Raw genomic sequence first — 22,433 nt, forward strand, 5'->3', positions numbered from 1 at the left:
TATGTATATGTACACTGAATTTACAAAACATTAAGAACACCTTCCTAATATAATTTCCCTAAGTATTCACACACCCGAGTTAATACTCTAAGACCTTTCCACACCTGGATTGTGGAACATTTGCCCATTATTCTTTTCAAAATTCTTCAAGCTCTGTCAAATTGGTTGTTGATCATTGCAAGACAACCATTGTCAGATCAAGTAGATTTAAGTCGAAACTATAACTCTGCCACTCAGGAACAATCACTGTCTTCTTGGTAAGCAAATCCAGTGTAGATTTGGCATTGTGTTTTAGGTTATTGTGCTGTTCCTTTTTTATCCTGAAAACACCCCAGTACTTAATGATTACAAGCATACCCATAACATGATGCAACCACCACTATGCTTGGAAATATAGAATCATTAATGTGCTGTATTGGATTTGCCCCAAATATAACACTTTGCAAACAGGATGCATGTTTTTGAGTGTTTTTTATTAAGTACAGGCTTCCTTCTTTTCACCTTGTCAATTAGGTTAGAATTGTGGCGTAAATACAATGTTGTTGATCCATCCTCAGTCTTCTCCTATCACAGCCATTAAACTCTGTAACTTGTTTTTAAAGTCACCATTGGCCTCATGATGATATTCTGGAGTGGTTTCCTTCCTCTCCGGCAACTGAGTTAGGAAGGACACCTGTATTTTTGTAGTGACTGGGTGTATTAATACATCATCCAAAGTGTAATTAATAATTTCACCATACTCAAAAGGATATTCAATGTCTGTTTTATTTTTTGTACCGATCTACCAATAGGTGCCCTTCTTGGTGAGGCATTGGAAAACCTCCCTGGTCTTTGTGTTTGAATCTGTGTTTGAAATTCACAGCCTAACTGTATGTGCGGTGTACAGCGATGAAGTAGTGATTCTAACACTATTACTGTACATGCATCTTATTATGTGACTTGTTAAGCAAATGTTAAGTCTTGAACTTATTTAAGCTTGCCATAACAAAGGGATTGAATAAGTATTGACTCATGACATTTCAGATTTAAAAACTGTATTCATTATTAAACATTTTGAAAGTCATATTCCACTTTGACACTATAGGGTATTGTGTGAAAAAAATCTAAATGTGATCCATTTTAAATTCAGGCCGTAACAAGTGAAGGGGTGTGATTTGTTTTGTGTAATACAAGTTGTGAACACTAGAATGCTTTAGCAAGATAATCTAAATTTGAGGGTAATTTTTTATCTGGACCTGATATAATTTTACAGGGCACCAAGGACCATTCTGCCTTCGTCCTGCCGTGACTGACAGGTTTTATGAGCTATCAATCACCTTAACAAAGCTGCAGTATGAGAGAGAGAGAGCCACTGCCAGGGGAGGTCTGACCTGCGGCCTAGCGTGACATTCAGGGAAGGAGAGCTGCTCACCCAGGAAATCCCATTACACCAAAGCATGATGGATATCGCTCCTGGAAAAGCTCATATGTGGTCTGACATATAATTTGTTATAATTTGTAAAAATCATATGGCCACGTTCACATTTCTCTATGTCTTTCGTTCTTTCCAAACTCCTCACTCTCCTATCCTTTAGCCTACACACAATGTCTCACATACTGAAGGTCCAGAATATTCTGCAGATTCGCACATCTATCTCCTCTGCAGATGGCTAGGAAGTGTCCCAGCCCAGGAAGGGTAAAATGGCCCCAGTATGACTATGGTATGTCAGTGGGGGAGCTGAGAAGTTTTCTAGTGAATTGAATGCACTGTAGACTGTATGAACTTGTCATCATCATATCGTCTCTGCCATGTGGAGCAGTGGAGGCTGCTGAGGGGAGGATGGCTCATAATAATGTCTGGAATGGAGTCAATGGAATGGTATCAAACACATCAACGATGTGGTTTCCATGTGGTTGATACCATTTGATTTACTCCATTCCAGACATTATTATGAGCCGTCCTCCCCTCAGCAGCCTCCGCTGATGTGGAGGTAATGTTAACATTAGAATGCTCAATTTGTTGAGTTATAATATAAGACAGACTATTGATTATTGTTCAGTTATAATGTAAGACAGACTATTGATTTCTTGCACACAAAGGATTTGGCTCATGTTATTATTATTTTTTACTTCTTCAACCCAGATGTCCATTTTTATAGATGTCTGGGAATTTACTCTATTAAAAATGAAGGACATTAATATGAGATCTCTGTCCATTTTTGGATACTCAAAGTGAAAAATACATGTTGGACTTTACTGTCCACTGCTTTGTTTCACATTTCTTTCCTAATAATCTAAAAACAATATGATATGATTGTTAATATGGTGCTTTGTATTATTGTGTTACTCCATTACTAAAACAGTAGATAGACCACAAAGTGGCTTTGTGAAGATACTAATGTCACTATATTGTAGATTGACATAGATGACCCTCCATTGCTTTGAACCTGTGTTTTATGTAGAGACAAGTCAGAGAGAAAGGCTATCTACAGTGCATTCACTATCTGTATAAAGGGGCCCAGGGGAGGTATAGTTTTATTTGCAAACACGTTATCCCTCTACCTCTGATCAATACCTCCAAACAGCTGATGGCATGCTCTTCACATGGGCAAAGGTGAAGAAAGAAGCCCCTCCCCGTTGTGAAACAGAGTAGAGTGCAGACCGGTGGAACTAGCAAACTGCCCCCAGTGGTGAAATATAGCACACTCTCTCGTCCAGTTGGAATTACACTCAAACTTGAGAATCTGGCATCTTTTGTCCATAGAAGTCTACTGAAATTACAAATATTAAACATTGATCAGCGGTACTCAAATACCATTCTCAACTGACCTGCAGTAACTGACTGTAATGATGACTTTTGATCTGGTCATATACTTTAGTTTTTGCTGTCCTTTTTTCCTGAGCCGTAGAAGTGATTAAGATAAGGTAGCTCATTGACTGTTTTGGCTGTTTTTTCTCTTCCCAGTGAGTCATGTTTACCTGCCTACATCTGAACCCTCACCTTTATTATACTCTACTCTGATAAGAGAGTCGCAAACATACAGTGGGCCAAATCTCAGTGTCTCTCTCTTTCCCTCCTTTAGAAGGCTGTTTGGCATCTGTCACACTGATCTGGAACATTAGCTACCAGCTAAATACATACTGGATAACTTGTTCTGTTATACAACCTGAGTAAGAACTGCCTGCCAGGAATACTGGGACGAGAAAAGGAAGAATCTAAAAGGTGCACATGATTCACTGGGCCAAGAAAAACATCAGCACAGGACAGGAACCAGGACTTTGGAGGCCTGTGACCGAGTGGAGGAATAGCGGTGTCACACAGAATGACAACACATTGATTTACCTGAGCTAGACAGTCAGGAAGACACAGAGAGGAATTAAGTGATTGTGCTGAAAAAGTGGCTAATTTTGGAACAGAGTGGTGAACTGAAGAGGAAGGTCGTGCAGCAGCCTGCTCTGGTTCCTTTGCTCATATAAATCAGACTTTTGTTTGGGCCTAGTGTGGCCTCCTGAAGCAGTGACCAGAACCATGAAGCTGTCAGGGAACGTCCTGGATCTGGACTCCACAGACTACAGCACCACCCTTGATCCTTCCTACACCATGCTGGAGTTTGACAACCTTAGGGTGTTTCCTGTAGAGACAGGTACGACTGGTATAATGACACCTTTACCTGTCTGTCCTTCACTCATAGACTGGTGCACAACAATACCAAAACACCGGTCTGACATTTGAGGGGGTTTGTATGATATTCAAAGGACATTCAAATAATATAAAATATTGAATATCCATTCATTTTTATAAGTTCAAATTCATGAGTAGATCTTGGTAACTTTTTAAAACCTGTTCTTTCCATTCAGCTGGAGAGAAAACCAGGCTTACAAAAAGAGACCCAGTGCCCTTGGAAAAACATGGTTTTAAAAAGTACTCTCAGCGCTTTACAATGTAGCTATCATGCACACAGGAATTTGTAAGACCATTTTCTCATGGATAAAATGACATTAGCTTTCATTCCACAAAATGCTGTGAATACAACGGTCATTACTCCCGACAATACTGAGGGTGATCTAAAGATCTCCCTCTTCTGCTTTCCCTTATAATCTAATTTGAACTTATCATTATCATCATTAGGAGTCTGTTCTGCTGAATCAGGTCCTTTCTTTGGCACTTTTAAGGAGATGCTTTACCAGCAGACTGCTTTCCAAGGCAGATAGCTGTGTGGCAGATGTATTCTAATCTCTTAATTCAATCGAACTGATCTTTGACCACAGAAAGCATTCTCCATGTTAAATTGTTATCCCTGTCTGCTCAGTCTCCCAACTCTAAGTGTGCAATTGAAATACATTACAGCCTGGGGGCAATGTCCCTATGACTGCACAAACACTACACCAACAAAGTATATTTGACGGTCAGTGGTTTTAAGAGAGACAATCCTGCAGCCATCAAACACTGACAGGACACAATTTAGAGCAACACTGAGGGAGGTTGTATTAAAACGGAGCTCCCAGTGTAAAATTAGCCAGTGGACTTTGTCTTTGCCACTGACCTGAATCTGCTTTAATTAAATGGGGAGTTTCCTCTTCCTCTGAGTAATAAGCAGCAGTGGTCCTCTGAGGGCCTGTGAGTCTGGCAGCAACATACAGGAATGATATCTCTACCTATAACCCTGCTTTTATTACCCCCTCCAAACCTCATTAGACCTGGGGAACAACACAACTCTGCCATTGTTCTTACAGCCCTATAAGCTCACAATCAACACATTTCTGCCTTTGAATGTTGTGCTTTTTTATATGCAGCACAAGGTTATTTCCCTTCACAGAGGTGGAATGAACAGGGAATCATTAATCACCTTAGCTGATGATGGCGTTGATTAATTATTTGCTCTGTAATCGTGCTTATCTGCTGTCACACAGCGTTGACAATCTCTCAGCTGAGTGATCCGCTCTCTGCAGACGCTGTTGCGGCTTATTAGCAAGGCTTGGAGATGTTTACTTACTCATCAACAATGGGGGCCCATCTGTAAAAGTAGAACCGTGTCCTACAAGACCAATATTCCATTGTGCATCTCCAAAGCTTTCTAATGTTAGCCTGAGGTCATCAGTAATAGACATCCTCTCATGTCTGTCCCCAAGTGTCAAGAGTCAATTCAACACATGCAGTAGCTACACACCAGACCTCCAGTGTGCTGTAGTGTATGAATCTCAATCATTTTCTTGTGATTGACTGACAGAGTTGATGATGCCGGAGCCTGCCCCTCTGCTGCCACAGACCAATGGGAGCGTGTGTTCCATATGTGCAGACAGGGCCACAGGTAAACACTACGGTGCTTCCAGCTGTGACGGCTGCAAGGGCTTCTTCAGGAGGAGCGTCAGGAAGAACCACGCCTACACCTGCAGGTGAGACTCATCACCACACAGATCACTGAAAAAGAGGACTACATCTCAAATGACACCCTATTCCCAATAGAGTGCCCTATTTTTTTTATCTGATCCAACCTGTTTTTTTATCTGATCCAACCTGTTCTCACAGCATTACGTATTATTTTGTAAATAAATCCACTCCATTTAATATATGTTACGGTTCGGTTCGTATGGTATGTATTCATTTGTGGATGTCCATCACCCATTTAGTATTAAATTTTACCAATTACAATTAGAAAAACATACAACATGTTACGAATTTGATAAACATATGAGATGTTATGAATTCTAGCTAGGTGGCTAGGTGGCTAACATTAGCATAAGCTAGGGATTGGTGGTTAGATTTAAGAGGGTTTCTGTTTATGCTGATATCAAACCTTAGGTTGCACGGGCCAATTGCAACTTGGTGGTTAGGGTTAAGGTTAAGTTTAGGACTAGGTTAAATGGCTAGGGTTAAAAGGGTAAAGGTTAGCTAAAAGGGTTAGGGGAAGAGTTAGCTAACATGCTAAGTAGTTGCAAAGTAGCTAAAAAGCAGTAAGTAGTTGAAAAGTTGCTAATTAGCTAAAATGCATAAAGTTGTCCGTAATGAGATTCAAACTCGCAACCTATGGGTTGCTAGACATTCGCGTTATACACCCACCCATCCACCTCAACCAACAACCCAACTTTAAGTAACCATCTGTCTTATGTAACCATACCAAATGTAACATACTGTATCATACTAATTTCAGTGTCCCGGATTTACAATTACTATGTTACGTCTAGTCTATGAGACCAGGCTGATATAGTGCGCTACTTTTGACCTGAGACATAACAATAAGGCACTAAATGGGAAATAGGGTGTAATTTGAGATACCACCAAGGTTCTGTTAGAACTGTAGATCATTGGAATTATTATTAGGCACACTATTGTCCACCTCCGACCCACATGACAATACAGAGACAAATGTACTGCCTACGACTAGGGCAGCTGGTAAAAACATGTAGCTGAAATGCTGGTAAAGTACTTTCATTCAGTGTTCAACCCCCATTTCAATAACTGATTACTTTTTCTGGTGGTACGGTTCTCAACCACATCCATTGTGAAGTGAAAAGTATGAGAGTTGCGTTGGCCAAGAATTAGAAAGCCAACTTCTGTGTCATAGTCTCTGGGTTTTGTTCAGACAAAGAGACAATAACCTTTAATACAGTGATGGAAGACTCCAAGTCAATGGTGTGATGCGTTTTTCTCTCTCACATGTGAGAAGTCGATTTTACCACACTGTATGGACTATAGGAGTTGTCATTTTGCAGGTTTCATTGAAAGGTGGTTATATGTCTGGAACTAAGTGTTAGGAGCCTGTCTGAACATGTGTATGTCCACAACACAGAAATTGTACAGCACTGATCTGACGCCATCACAATTACAGAAGCCCATAGTGTGAGACTTGTGTCTGATTGTGTGTTACAGAATCATACAACTGTTGTCTTGTTTTGAAGTTTATCTAATTGTGTGTGTGTGTGTGTGTGTGTGTGTGTGTGTGTGTGTGTGTGTGTGTGTGTGTGTGCGTGCGTGCGTGCGTGCGTGCGTGCGTGCGTGTGTGTGTGTGTGGGTCGGCAGGTTCAGCAGGCAATGTGTTGTGGACAAAGACAAGAGGAACCAATGCCGTTACTGCAGGCTTCGGAAATGTTTCCGAGCAGGCATGAGAAAGGAAGGTGAGAGAGACGGTTTGTTGTTTAAACATGACATAGATTGTACATACTGTATGGCACCACACTACAAAGTAATTACACAATTCATTGCCACATTATTAATTCAAAGGAGATTTTTTTAAAACCTGCCAGCACACACACGCACACACAGCATTTTGTTTTTAAAGCCATAAGCATATATGCAAGTTGACAAATCACAATATTTACCCACATTGCATAACCATGTTTAACGCCAAGGGGGGTATTGGGGTTGGCAGGCACGCCATGCGGGGGTGGGTAGTGGAGGCTCAGGCAGGGGTAGTGAGTGCGGTATAGTCTACAAGGTGCTATCTCAAATCAAATCCAATTTTATTTGTCACATGCTTCATAAACAACAGAATATTAGAAACTAATAACATGTTTCATAAACAACAGAATATTAGAAAGCTAATAACATGTAGAATAAATACACGAGGTAACAGTACAGAGTCGATGTGCAGGGGTATCTAGAACCTAAAAGGGTTCTTTGGCTATCCCCATAGGAGAACCCTTTGAAGAAAATGTTTTGGTTCCTGGTAGAGCCCTCTACATGGAACCAAAAGGGTTCTACCTGGAAACAAAAAGGGTTCTCCTATGGGGACAGCCGAAAAACCCTTTTGGAACCCTTTTTTCTAAGAGTGTATGCACCACTTACTGTGGGGGAAAAGCAACAAGATCAACATGCCGCTCTCTTGAGCAATACTGAGTGAGTGGCTGTTTGTAGTGTGCACTGTAGACCTTATCTTCCACTGGCTGCCGCAGATAACCAGGAGAGAGAGAGACTGGATTAGTGGATCCATGAATGGCCCCTCACATGAATAATTAAAATGGCAGAGCATGGGCAATTATTTGTTCTGGCTTTTTCAAGAGAGAAATACCTCTCTTTGCTGAGCCCTCATTCCAGAGGAACGTTAGAGAGAAACTGAATCTGAGCTGAGCCCCCTTAGTGATGGTCAGGGAGAAAGATTCAAACATTTGCCATATTAATTTTGCAGACCACTCAGCATAGCATTTAGTAAAAAGCAAAGCTATGCCACAAAATATCAGAACATGCCATTTTGAAAATGTGTATAAGCCTTTGGTTTAATGTGTTTCAATTGTACATTAATCCAGACAACAAATTCTAACAAACCATTTTTGACAACGATCTATATTTGTACTCCTCCTATTCTCCTTGCTGAATGTCCACAGCCACTTTCAATCTATCACTTCACTTGTGCTCCGTGGAGGACTAATTTGTGACATCATCACCCACTGCCATGTCTCCAAGGCAGAGGTCTCTCTCTGTCTCTGTCTCTGCAGCTCCAGTTTGATTAATAGGGTCCTGATTGGCTGCTGAGAGGTCAGCTGTGGTGACTGATTGCTCTCAGACTGGGGCTTGTTGTCTGACTTTGTGGAGCAGACTGAAATCAGGCTGAGGTCATCCATTGTAATGACACAGGCACAGAGGTCACTATGAGACAGTCTCCTCTGTCAGACACAATCCCAATCATCAGGCCCTGTACTGTCAGCCTCCCGTCATACCTTCCTTTGGCTAATTACATAGTCATCACAGAATCAAAATTAGAGATGTTACTTGGGGGATTTGGAAATTGAATTTGCTCTGAAATAGTCTCAATACAGATGAGTGTCAAAATTAAATGTATAACAAAAATTAGTAACACAAGATACAACAATTTCAAAGATTTTACTGAGTTACAGTTCATATAAGGAAGTCAGTCAATTGAAATAAATTCATTAGGTCCTAATTTATGGATTTCACATGACTGGGAATACATACAGTGGGGCAAAAAAGTATTTAGTCAGCCACCAACTGTGCAAGTTCTCCCACTTAAAAAGATGAGAGAGGCCTGTAATTTTCATCATAGCTACACTTCAACTATGACAAAATGAGAAAAAAAATCCAGAAAATCACATTGTAGGATTTTTTATTAATTTATTTGCAAATTATGGTGGAAAATAAGTCTTTGGTCACCTACAAACAAGCAAGATTTCTGGCTCTCACAGACCTGTAACTTTTTCTTTAAGAGGCTCCTCTGTCCTCCACTCGTTACCTGTATTAATGGCACCTGTTTGAACTTGTTATCAGTATAAAAGACACCTGTCCACAACCTCAAACAGTCACACTCCAAACTCCACTATGGCCAAGACCAAAGAGCTGTCAAAGGACACCAGAAACAAAATTGTAGACCTGCACCAGGCTGGGAAGACTGAATCTGCAATAGGTAAGCAGTTTGGTTTGAAGAAATCAACTGTGGGAGCAATTATTAGGAAATGGAAGACATACAAGACCACTGATAATCTCCCTCGATCTGGGGCTCCACGCAAGATCTCACCCCGTGGGGTGAAAATGATCACAAGAACGGTGAGCAAAAATCCCAGAACCACACGGGGGGACCTAGTGAATTACCTGCAGAGAGCTGGGACCAAAGTAACAAAGCCTACCATCAGTAACACACTACGCCGCCAGGGACTCAAATACTGCAGTGCCAGACGTGTCCCCCTGCTTAAACCAGTACATGTCCAGACCCGTTTGAAGTTTGCTAGAGAGCATTTGGATGATCCAGAAGAAGATTGGGAGAATGTCATATGGTCAGATGAAACCAAAATATAACTTTTTGGTAAAAACTCAACTCGTCGTGTTTGGAGGACAAATAATGCTGAGTTGCATCCAAAGAACACCATACCTACTGTGAAGCATGGGGGTGGAAACATCATGCTTTGGGGCTGTTTTTCTGCAAAGGGACCAGGACGACTGATCCGTGTAAAGGAAAGAATGAATGGGGCCATGTATCGTGGGATTTTGAGAGAAAACCTCCTTCCATCAGCAAGGGCATTGAAGATGAAATGTGGCTGGGTCTTTCAGCATGACAATGATCCCAAACACACCGCCCGGGCAATGAAGGAGTGGCTTCGTAAGAAGCATTTCAAGGTCCTGGAGTGGCCTAGCCAGTCTCCAGATCTCAACCCCATAGAAAATCTTTGGAGGGAGTTGAAAGTCTGTGTTGCCCAGCAACAGCCCCAAAACATCACTGCTCTAGAGGAGATCTGCATGAAGGAATGGGCCAAAATACCAGCAACAGTGTGTGAAAACCTTGTGAAGACTTACAGAAAACGTTTGACCTCTGTCATTGCCAACAAAGGGTATATAACAAAGTATTGAGATAAACTTTTGTTATTGACCAAATACTTATTTTCCACCATAATTTGCAAATAAATTCATTAAAAATCCTACAATGTGATTTTCTGGATTTTTTTTCTTCTCATTTTGTCTGTCATAGTTGAAGTGTACCTACGATGAAAATTACAGGCCTCTCTCGTCTTTTTAAGTGAGAGAACTTGCACAATTGGTGGCTGACTAAATACTTTTTTGCCCCACTGTATATGCATCTTTTGGTCACAGATACAGTACCTAAAAATAAAAATTGCCTCACAATGGGCCTCAGGATCTTGTCACGGTATCTCTGTGCATTCAAATTGCCATCGATAAAATGCAATTGTGTTCGTTGTCCGTACCTTATACTTGCCCATACCATAACCCCAACGCCATCATGGGACACTCTGTTCATAACGTTGACATCAGAAAACCGCTCACCCACATGACGCCATACACATGGTCTGCGGTTGTGAGGCCAGTTGGACGTACTGCCAAATTCTCTAAAACAACGTTGGAGGCGGCTTATGGTAGAGAAATTAACATTAAATTATCTGGCAACAGCTCTGGTGGACATTCCTGCTGTCAGCATGCCAATTGCACGCTCCCTCAAAACTTGAGACATCTGTGGCATTGTGTTGTGTGATAAAACACATTTTAAAGTGGCCTAAAGTGCACCTGTGTAATGATCATGCCGTTTAATCAGCTTCTTGATATGCCACACCTGTCAGGTGAATGGATTATCTTGGCAAAGGATAAATGCTCACAAACAGGGATGTAAACAAATTTGTGCAGAAATGTTGAGAGAAGTAAACTTTTTGTGCATATGGAACATTTCTGGGATCTTTAATTTCAGATCATGAAACATGGGACCAACACTTTAGGTATTGTGTTTAGATTTTTGTTCAGTGTAGGTGTATGCTGTAATTACAACGTTACCCCTCCATTGAGTATACTTTGTCCAAGTAAAACAGTGAACACAAGAAATCCAGGGACTCTCCCTCCCTCCTATTCTTTTATTTCCAGCCGTGCAGAACGAACGGGACCGCATCAGCAGCCGCAGAGGAGAGGGACAGGGGCTGGGCACTCTGTCCATCAGCGTACTGTTACAGGCAGAGGCCAGCATGCATCAGGTAAGAGATTGTCACTAAAACCTCTCGCTATTCACAGCCACAAAGTGCTCCAGAGGCTTCCATTTCCCATACAGCCCAGAGTAGAGCCCCTTATCTGTTTCTCAGAAACACAGCAGTGGCAGGGCTAGAGATGGAGAGGATACAGGCTGCACTTTAGACAGCCGGCCATTAAGGTCCCCTGGAGATTTTAGCTGCAGGCTGGATTCAGTTACTTCTTAGAAATTGCCAAATTGCCCAGAGAGACTCACATCTGATCACAGCAGTCCTATGTAATGGCAGTGCCTGGGCTTGGATTGTGTGCCAGCGTTCAATTGGCTTCAAATACATAATAACAACCAGATATCCTCTTTGTATGCGAAAGGAATGCGGCAGAAATTAATTGGATGATGGACAAATGAACCACAAAATTTGGCTGTTTTCCATTTGGGTTTTCATACGATGTCTCCTCAATGTGAGCTCTGTGCTGAAGGGGCTCTGATCACCATCCAACAGCATCGTTCCAGAGACAGACCCACCAACAACACACATCCAAAATCCATTTCTCATCTTACACCCTTATATTCTCTATTACCACCATTCTCTGAAGTGACCTTTCCCCCACCCAATACCCTACCTGCCTCTGCTTGCTCTGCCCTTCACGATTGTCCAAGCACCCATCATCTCACCCCTGCACCCTGCCCCATCCATCTCCTCCAACCCTCTCTTCATTCTCACATTACACTGACACCTAGGGCCAATGTGGAACCTCTCATTATTGTGTGCCACTCTCAGTTTCCAGCCCTGACCTCCCCTATGAGCTGTGACATCAACACCAAGAAGATAGCGCTCGTGGGGGACGTGTGTGAGTCCATGAAGCAGCAGCTCCTCCTGCTGGTGCAGTGGGCCAAGCGCATCCCCGAGTTCTGCAGCCTCCCCGTTGACGACAGGGTATGGAACTTTGGATGTTATCCTACTTAATGTGTCTGTATGAACATGTGAGCTGCACCTGTCTAAGCAGGCGGTCACATTCAGCCCAGCTGTCTTTGTGTTGGGTTTTGGATCACTAGCTTTTGGAATACTCACTTTGCAGGGAGGGCTGTCTGTGTAATGGCTGCTGTGTGTTGTCTCTGTGCTGTGCTGTGTCTTGTCTGTGTGCAGGTATCCCTGTTACGAGCCCACTCTGCTGAACACCTCATCCTAGGGGTGGCTCAACGCTCCCTGCCTTACAATGACATTATCCTTCTGGGTAAAATATATGGATTTCAGCTGAGTCTGGGATGTGCTCTCATCATTGTTATAACATTTAAAAAAGATTTACCCAATGTTGGTAATGTCGACTAGCTATGCTGCTTTTACCATATGTGTATATTGATAAAGGAAGCAGACTTACCTAATGTATAAAGTTATACTTACAGTTTTACTTTACTTATATCATAAGTAAGTATTTAATATGTGGATTGTGTTTGCAGGTAATTACTTTGTGATCCCAGTGAGCGGTCCTGAGGTGGAGGTGTCCAGGGTGGCTGCCCGGATCCTGGAGGAGCTGGTCAAGCCTCTGAGAGAGCTGGACATCACCAACAGCGAGTTTGCCTGCCTTAAAACCATAGTCTTCTTCAGTCCTGGTCAGTCAGTCCTTTGGTCACCACCAGCCACCCCCCTGCCCCTCCTCCCCCTCCTCACCTCTTCTCACCTCTCCTCTGTCCTCAGACAAAGGAAGAGACTTTCGCCAGGAATCTTTTTATTTCACAGTTGTTCTCTCCTGGGACTGTCTCTGCTCTCTCTGCTCTGTCCTTGGCACCCTGTTGTTTTGTCCTGGCCTGGCGAACAGGTTTCACCGTGTTCTGGGGAGAAGCTATTATTATCTGGGCGAAGTCCTGGTCCTGGCAGGGAGACGTGACTGGCTGCTGGACTTTACAGCCTGTTGGCCTGAAGCGGTGATTACAACAGCAGAGCCAGGCCACCGGTCTGACAGACTGACTGGCCAAACTGGCACAGCAGTGCACAGCAGTAGACAGCAGCATTAGGCCAAGTCTGACACAAATGACTGACTACCTACAGAAATAAACACACCGCACGTGTGCTCAGCTCTGTCCTGTGTGACCCTGCCCTACTACCTTTTCCTAAACTTTCTCTAATAATTTATGTTTAGTTTATTACACATAATGCATTTCAATTAGTAAAGAAGTATATTGTATAATGTCCCCACAGCAATCCCATCTCTCCCTATTCTCCTAGGGCCGCAGAGTGAGGATTTGTCTCAGTGCTGTGTTGTAGGAATTGTTTGCCTCACAGTGGCTTCACTCTGTCTCTCAGTATAAGCATACTGTACATGTAAGTGTCTCTCGTGTACTGTATGTGACGATGGCGCCGTACTGTATGGCTGCCGTCTTGCGTGCTCTGACCCAACTTTGCTATTTTGTGATTCTTTTGGCGTTTATAAATTCTTATGATCGACGAAATCTTTTGAACATCAGATCGGCAGATAATAACCTCAATTCCGAGTTCAACTTCAACTTTGATTCATCTGCCCTGGGCTCTTTGTGTACCTATGACTGTTATCATGACTGCTGTATACACTGAGTGTACAAAACATTAAGTACACCTTCCTAATATTGAGTTGCACCCCCCCTTAAAAATATTTATTTAACCTGTCTCCTCCCCTTCATCTACATTGATTGAAGTGGATTTAACAAGTGACATCAATAGGGGATCATACGTTTCACCTGGATTCACCTGGTCAGTCTATGTCATGGAAAGAGAACGTGTTCTTAATGTTTTGTACACTCAGGGTACATTCCACCTCAGGACAACAACAACAACAACAACAGGCTGGCTATAAATAAGCAAGATATCATGCACCCGGAGGCTGCTTTTCTTGTTGCCAGTGATTTTAGTTGCGAGTCACTAAGACAAGTGATGCCCAACTTCTATCAACACGCCTCCTTTGCCACTCGGCGCATTTAAGTCCTAGACCACTGTTACTCAACCCGCCACGCAGACCCTCAACACATTGGCCCCCCAGGGGTGTGTGCTTATATTCCCTGTTCTCCCATGATTGCGTGGCCACGCATGACTCCAACTCCATCATCAAGTTTGTCCGATGACACAAAGGTGGTAGGCCTGATCACCAACATTGATGAGACAGCCTACAGGGAAGAGGTTAGTAATCCAGTTCAGTCCAAAAGGTACAGAACGGCAGGCAGTCTTGGGGTCAGGGCAGGCAGAGGTCAATAATACAGGGTGGTGTGACAAGGTACAGAAACGGTAGGCAGTCTTGGGGTCAGGGCAGGCAGAGGTCAATAATACAGGTTGGTGTGACAAGGTACAGAAACGGTAGGCAGTCTTGGGGTCAGGGCAGGCAGAGGTCAATAATACAGGATGGTGTGACAAGGTAGAGAAACGGTAAGCATGCTCAGGGTCAGGGCAGGCAGAATGGTCAAACTAGAAAACAGGAACTAGAAACAGACAAGAGCCGCTGGTAGGCTGGACAAACATAACAAACTGGCAACAGACAAACAGATAACACAGGTATAAATACATTGGGGAAAATGAGGAAGATGGGCGACACCTGGAGGGGGGTGGAAGCAAGCACAAAGACAGGTGAAACGGATCAGGGTGTGACAGTACATTCCACATGGTCTCTGAGAAAGGCCTGAAAAATTGCCAGACAATAGCCACCCGAGACATAGACTGTTCTCAATGCTCCTGTCCGGCAGGCGATACCTTTGCATTACGGCTCAAACCAAAAGACTCCTAAACAGCTTCCATCCCTTGGCCATAACACTGTTAAATGGCTAACAACTACAGCTCCCCCTAACACCTACTCTGTTGCTAAAATGAGTATTGATTAGATTTATTACTACCATTACTCTGCTGTTCATTGATTATTGATTGCTATTACCATTAGTATCTATCGATGTCTCTTGCTACTGGTCACCATTACACCTGTTTACATGTACAGTACACTGTATATTACCATTAGAATATTACCATAAGCACATGTATTTATGTATTCCTGCTTCCAGTCACTTTTCAGCTCTGTTTACATGTATATCCACCTATCCAACTACACTGACACTCTTGCACCCACACACATAAACTCACATACACACACACACACACCACCACGCACCCACCACCACTTATGCTGCTGCCATACTATTTACTATTATTATTATTATTATTATTACAGCCTTGTTATAAAATGTATTCAATTGTTTTTTTCCCTCATCAATCTACACACAATACCCCATAATGACAAAGCAAAAAGTGTTTTTTCGAAATTATTGCTAATTTATTTAAAAGAAAAAAGTGAAATATCACATTTACATAAGTATCAGACCCTTGACTCAGTACTTTGTTGAAGCACCTTTGGCAGCGATTACAGCCTCAAGTCTTCTTAGGTATGACACTACAAGCTTGGCACAACTATATTTTTAGCTGTGTGCTTAGGGTTGTTGTCCTGTTGGAAGGTTAACCTTCGCCCCATTCTGAGGTCCTGAGAGCTCTGGAGCAGGTTTTCATCAAGGATCTCTCTGTAATTTACTCTGTTCATCTTTCCTTCGATCCTGACTATTCTCCCAGTCCCTGCCGCTAAAAAACCTCCCCACAGCATGATGCTGCTACCACCATCCTTCACTGTAGGGATGGTGCCAGGTTTCCTCCAGATGTGACGCTTGGCATTCAGGCCACAAAGAGTTCAATCTTGGTTTCATCAGACCAGAGAATCTTGTTTCTCATGGTCTGAGAGTCCTTTAGGTGCTTTTTGGCAAACTCCAAGCGGACTGTCAGGAGTGGCTTCCGTCTCGCCACTCTACCATAAAGGCCTGATTGGTGGAGTGCTGCAGAGATGGTTTTCCTTCTGGAAAGTTCTCCCATCTCCACAGAAGAACTCTGGAGCTCTGTCAGAGTGACCATCGGGTTCTTGGTCACCTCCCTGACCAAGGCCCTTCTCTCCCGATTGCTCAGTTTGGCTGGGCGGCCAGTTCTAGGAAGAGTCTTGATGTTTCCAAACTTCTTCCATTTAAGAATGATGGAGGACACTGTGCCTTCAATGCTGCAGAACATTTTTGGCACCCTTCCCCAGATCTGTGCTTCGACACAATCCCGTCTTGGAGCTCTACGGACAATTCCTTCAGCCTCATGGCTTGGTTTTTTCTCTGGCATGTACTGTCAACTGTGGGACCTTATAAAGACAGGTGTATACCTTTCCAAATCATGTCCAATCATTTGAATTTACCACAGGTGAACTCCAATCAACCTGTAGAAACATCTCAAGAATGATCAACGAAAATAGAATGCACCTGAGCTCAATTCCGAGTCTCATAGCAAAGGGTCTGAATACTGATGTAAATAAGATATTTCATTTGTTTATTTTTAATACTTTTGCAAAAATGTCTACATACCTGTTTTTGCTTTGTCGTTATGGGATATTGTGTGTAGATTGATGACTCTCTCTCTCTCTCTCTCTCTCTCTCTCTGTGTGTGTAGTATTAACCCTACCTCTCTCCCCCTGTCTCTCAGACTGCCCAGGGCTGGAGGCCCCTCAGACAGTGCGGCAGCTGCGTTTCCAGGCCCAGGTGCTGCTGGACGAGGCCACCTGTGAACAGCGGGGGCGTTTTGGAGAGCTGCTGCTGATTCTGCCCCCCCTGCAGAGTGTGGCCTGGCAGATGGTGGAGACCCTGCAGCTGGCCAGGCTCCTGGGGGAGCCTAGCGTGGACAGCCTGCTGCAGGAGATGCTGCTGGGAGAGGGGGCCACTGGGAGCCTGGGACAACACACAGGGCACGGTACGCTCCAGAGAAGAGATACCTACAGTAAAAACCCTCAAAATGAATACCACTGACTTTCTCTGGGTTGCCTTACAGATCAACAACAGAGGTCAATAACAATTCAACCCAACATACGTCAACTTTCATTTCCCACAATCTAATCTGTGCACTGTGCATTGTGTCTTCACTTATGTTGTTTTCATACTATTTCATGGTGAGCTCTCATTACTGACTTGAGAGTATTCGTAATGAGGGTAACCTTTGAGCTGTTATGGTAACTGGATCAGTGTAGTAGTGTAGTAGTATACAGCTATTCCCTTCTCTGGTCCTCCTCAGGTTCTAACTCAAACGTAATGACGTTCCCCCAAGATCACACCCTGTCTCGGGACCTACTAGGAGGCCATGTCGGGTTGCCGAGCAACTTCACATCAGTCATCCTACCTGTCCCTAGCTGTGAGTACCCCCAAATGCATCCATGGACAAGTCAATATACTTTGTGTACTAGTATGCATTTAGCTAGCTACTGTAGAGCAAACAAATACATCATAATCACCATGTATGACACCTTTATACACACACACACACACACCTGTATTTAGTGGTGCATGAAACCTCAGACGCTGGTTTCCTGCCTGTGTCCCAGACAGAGGCAGCAGGTTTGCTTCACTGAGATCTCCTCACAACACCAAGCAGCATGGTTCTCCTAAGTAATAGTCTGTCTCGCCAGCCTCGTGGTGCTTCATGGTAGCTGTAGGAAGAGACTACCTGAGTAATGCCCCCACGCTGTCAAAACAGAGGAATAACACACGGTGACCTCACCGTCCCCAGTGTTTTATCACCCTCACAGAGCCAGCCTGGCCCTACAGGGGGCACATGGCCCAGACTGCTCCCCTTGTCTCAGGCCCTCTAACCCAGCCTCACTTCACAGGAACCTGGGCCCTCTCACCAGCCCTGGTCGTCAGGCTCAGTCCCTACAGCTCTGAGCTCACCTGAGGGATGTTGATGTCTGTCTCCCATCATTAATATTCCTATAATTACTTAGTGTCTTTTTTTAGGGGATTAGCTCACCAACGGTAACTTAATGTCCTGAAAGAGTACTGTTATGGACCTGTAGTAAAAGCCATGCAATTTCAGTCTCAGTGTGTGTAATGCCAGTCTGATGCCTGTCTCTCTCCAACAGCTCTGCCAGTGGTGCCTCTGGTGCCCACACAGACTGGCACTGAGGTGTACAGACATGGAGAGGGAGCAGACATGCCCATAGAGTCTGCCCACTGCATGCCCATGGCTCCTGTCCACACCTGCCTCTGAGAAGCAGACCAAGCAGCAGCAGCTACTCAACCAGAGAGGAGAAAAAAAGCTGTGTGGTCTAAACATGCTGGCGCGCGCGCACGCACGCGCACACACACACACACACACACACACACACACACACACACACACACACACACACACACACACACACACACACACACACACACACACACACACACACACACACACACACACACACACACACACACTCTAGCCCACGGTTGGTTTGAGTAAAATGTTTTTTTTGGAGGGGAAAAAATTATAATGGACCTGCAGTTTCTTGACTGTGTCCAGCTCCCTGATAACCACAGCGAGGAAATACAACACATTTTCATTGCAGCCCTTGGAACCTCATTGAAGACCGAATGTGGCCCCTGGGGCTAAATGAGTTTGCCACCCCTGACCTGGTGTTGGTGCACCCAGGCCGTGCTACTATATGATTACAACATGAAGTAGGGGCTGTTACATGGACACTAGTAACCCAAAAATGGACTCTGACTCAACCAGCCAGTCCTCTCCCTTATCCACCTTTGCACAATGCACATTACACACAGGGAATATGATGCACACAATTAATAATTGATCAGGAATTGTTCTTTATGTTAACCATTCACTGACAATTAAAATCATCAAATCAATAAAGACCACAGCTCAATAGTATGTTATCTTTATTAGATCATGGTTGTTTGAGTGAGTTGTGTTGGCATGTTAATTAATCACATAGTGATGTGACAGTGAAGTAAGAACAATTTCATGTTTTTAATTCCATGCAGATGTTGGTACTGTTAAACATTTTAAAGTTACTCGTATAAATGTTTTTTTTTTATGGAAATAAATGAAACAAATAAATGTGCTCTGTGTCTCTTGTTTAAAATTGTTAGGTTTTATTCTGTAGGGGTGTAGGCCTAATGTGTGAAGTGCTACTTTGTAACAGGCTACATACATACGGTTAGAAAATAATTTAGTAATGACTGTGAGTGTAGGATATGTAACGTAACTGCAGAGGGCGCACTAAGCCTGTTCAGAAAATCTGACTGTTCCTCTTCCCCTTTGAGCACTTGAGGCAAACCTTCTCAGACTGAGATGACCAACTCTTGGCAGGTTATCCAGGGTCACTCACTGACTGTCCAGTGTCAGATATTGCATGGGGTATAGACAGAAATGGTGAAAGGAGGAAAATCTAATAGAGACTTTCTCTTCCTTCACCCAGACTTGAAGTGGTGTTTTTGGAGTTATTTTCATATCTCTCTCTGTACATGAGAAAGTATGCATGTCAGTGTGAAGTAGGGACACCTATTGAACCCAAGGTACATGGTTAAGTAATCCATAAGCTATGCTTTCCATGTGTCTTATACATGTGTCTTGCATGTCTATTATATTATAAAGGCTGACCTCACTCTACCTGGAGGGGGGCTGCAGGTCAAATGCCAGCATCTGCATCTTAAGCAGTCACTTAGGGTCTTAAACATAAGTGTCTTAAACATAAGTGTCTTAAACGGTTGCTTAGGGCCCCTGGCCACTAGGTGGCCCCCGACCAAAACATTATATACAGTGGGTATAGACAGTCACCACTCCCTTCCAAAATGTTCACCTTTTGCTGCCTTACAGCCTGAAATGAAAACACATACAATACAGTCTGACTTTTTCCGGCTTTATTTATGCACACTAACCCACAATATCCAAGTGATTTTTTATTTATTTATTTACTCTGAAAATGTGTTAAAAGTAAAACAGTAAAATACCCTATTAGGATAAGTGAACTCCCCCCTGAGTTAATACTTGGTGGAACCACCTTTAATAACAGCCATGAGTCTCTTTGAACATGTCTCTGACTTTGCACACCTAGCCTGTGCAATATTTGCCCATTCTTCCTTGCATAATTGTTCAAGCTCAGTCAAATTGCATGGTGTGTATTGGGTCATTGTCATGTTGAAAGTGAACCATTTCCAAATGTTGTGGGGGTGTTTCTCTTCAGCAGGGACTGGAGCACTTGTCAGGATAGAAGGGAAAATGGACAGTGCAAAATACCGACACATTATTGAGGAGAACCTGCAGCCCTCTGCCAGGAAGTTGAAAATGGTGAAATGGTTCACTTTTCAACATGACAATGACCCAACAGCACCTTTTGCCACTTGGCCTCAAAATCTACAATGTGCTTTTTGGCAAAGCTCAAACGAGTCTTGATGTGGCTTTTTGTGAGGAGTGTTTTTTTATTGCAACTATCCCATAGAGGCTTTGTGGAGCTTGTGATACTGTTGTCACATGCACACATTGACCAGTCTTTACCATAAAGGTCTGAAGCTCCTTCAGAGTCACCGTTGGCTTCTTGGTAGCCTCTCTGATCAGTCTCCTCCTTGCCCGGTCATCCAGTTTGGAGAGACGGCCTGATCTATGCAGGGTCTGAGTGGTGCCATACGCCTTCCACTTCTTAATAATGGTCTTACCTGAGCTCCAATGGGACAAAGCCTTTAAAATCTTTATCTCGTAGATCTTGAGAAAGTACCTTTCCTCCCATAGTCGACTCTTTACTTTGAATTACACTGCTAAGCAGTGGAGTCCTCTATCAACAACTGCTTTTATTCTGATCTAATCAAAGTCACTACAATTGATCACAGATGGAAGCCAATTAGCTTGATCTGTGATCTGGAAGGTGGTTGGTTATACCTCAGCAAGTTTGCAATTGCAATTCGAGGGGGGGGGGGAGTGTTCACTTGTCCAAATAGGGTATTTTACTGTTTTACTTTTAATTCATTTTCAGAGTTAAAATTGGATATTGTGGATTACTGTGTGTAAATGAAGCCGGAAAAAGTAATTGTATGGGTTTTCAATTCAGGCTGCAAGGCAACAAAGGGTGAAAGTTTTGAAAGGGGGTAGTGACTTTCTATACCCACTGTCTATGATTGAGTGTGTGGACAGGTGCCTTTTATACAGGTAACGAGTTCAAACAGGTGCAGTTAATACAGGTAATGAGTGGAGAACAGGAGGGCTTCTTAAAGAAAAACTATCAGGTCTGTGAGAGCCGGAATTCTTACTGGTTGTTAGGTCATCAAATACTTATGTCATGCAATAAAATGCAAATTAATTACTTAAAAATTATACAATGTGATTTTCTGGATTTTTGTTTTAGATTCCGTCTCTCACAGTTGAAGTGTACCTATGATAAAAAATTACAGACCTCTACATGCTTTGTAAGTAGGAAAACCTGCAAAATCGGCAGTGTATCAAATACTTGTTCTCCCCACTGTATATATTTCTGTTGAGAGTTAGAATAGTAGAATACACATGGTGTAATTTCGCAATTTGGCTGTGCATCAGCCGTAATCCTCTTGTCCAGTCGACTGAGAGTCACTCGTAGTCATGTCAGCTAATCATTTTTAGATTGGTAAAATAGTCTAGCCAGCTATCTAAACTTGTAGTAATCATGGACAAATACCAATCGGGCATGTAGGGCATGTGCCCAGGAGCCACTTACCTGTTACAGTGGGGCAAAAAAGTATTTAGTCAGCCACCAATTGTGCAAGTTCTCCCACTTAAAAAGATGAGAGAGGCCTGTAATTTTCATCATAGCTACACTTCAACTACGACAGACAAAATGAGAAAAAAAATCCAGAAAATCACATTGTAGGATTTTTAATGAATTTATTTGCAAATTATGGTGGAATATAACAATAACAAAAGTTTATCTCAATACTTTGTTGTATACCCTTTGTTGGCAATGACAGAGGTCAAACGTTTTCTATAAGTCTTCACAAGGTTTTCACACACTGTTGCTGGTATTTTGGCCCATTCCTCCATGCAGATCTCCTCTAGAGCAGTGATGTTTTGGGGCTGTTGCTGGGCAACACGGACTTTCAACTCCCTCCAAAGATTTTCTATGGGGTTGACATCTGGAGACTGGCTAGGCCACTCCAGGACCTTGAAATGCTTCTTACGAAGCCACTCCTTCGTTGCCCGGGCGGTGTGTTTGGGATCATTGTCAT

General features: G+C 43.1%; 1 protein-coding gene across 1 annotated transcript; it reads left to right on the forward strand.

Annotated features, from left to right (window-relative positions):
- Positions 1-2,978: 2,978 nt before the first annotated feature.
- Positions 2,979-19,302, forward strand: LOC139384776 (hepatocyte nuclear factor 4-beta-like). The gene is made up of 10 exons (XM_071129655.1): positions 2,979-3,623; positions 5,208-5,373; positions 6,998-7,092; positions 11,288-11,394; positions 12,166-12,321; positions 12,532-12,619; positions 12,843-12,995; positions 16,897-17,160; positions 17,479-17,595; positions 18,323-19,302. Exons 1-10 carry the CDS (start codon positions 3,509-3,511, stop codon positions 18,448-18,450), a joined length of 1,389 nt encoding a protein of 462 aa, XP_070985756.1. The 5' UTR covers positions 2,979-3,508; the 3' UTR covers positions 18,451-19,302.
- Positions 19,303-22,433: the final 3,131 nt, after the last annotated feature.

The sequence above is a fragment of the Oncorhynchus clarkii genome, chromosome 26 (assembly GCF_045791955.1).
Source record: "Oncorhynchus clarkii lewisi isolate Uvic-CL-2024 chromosome 26, UVic_Ocla_1.0, whole genome shotgun sequence".
Taxonomy (NCBI): Eukaryota; Metazoa; Chordata; class Actinopteri; order Salmoniformes; family Salmonidae; genus Oncorhynchus; species Oncorhynchus clarkii.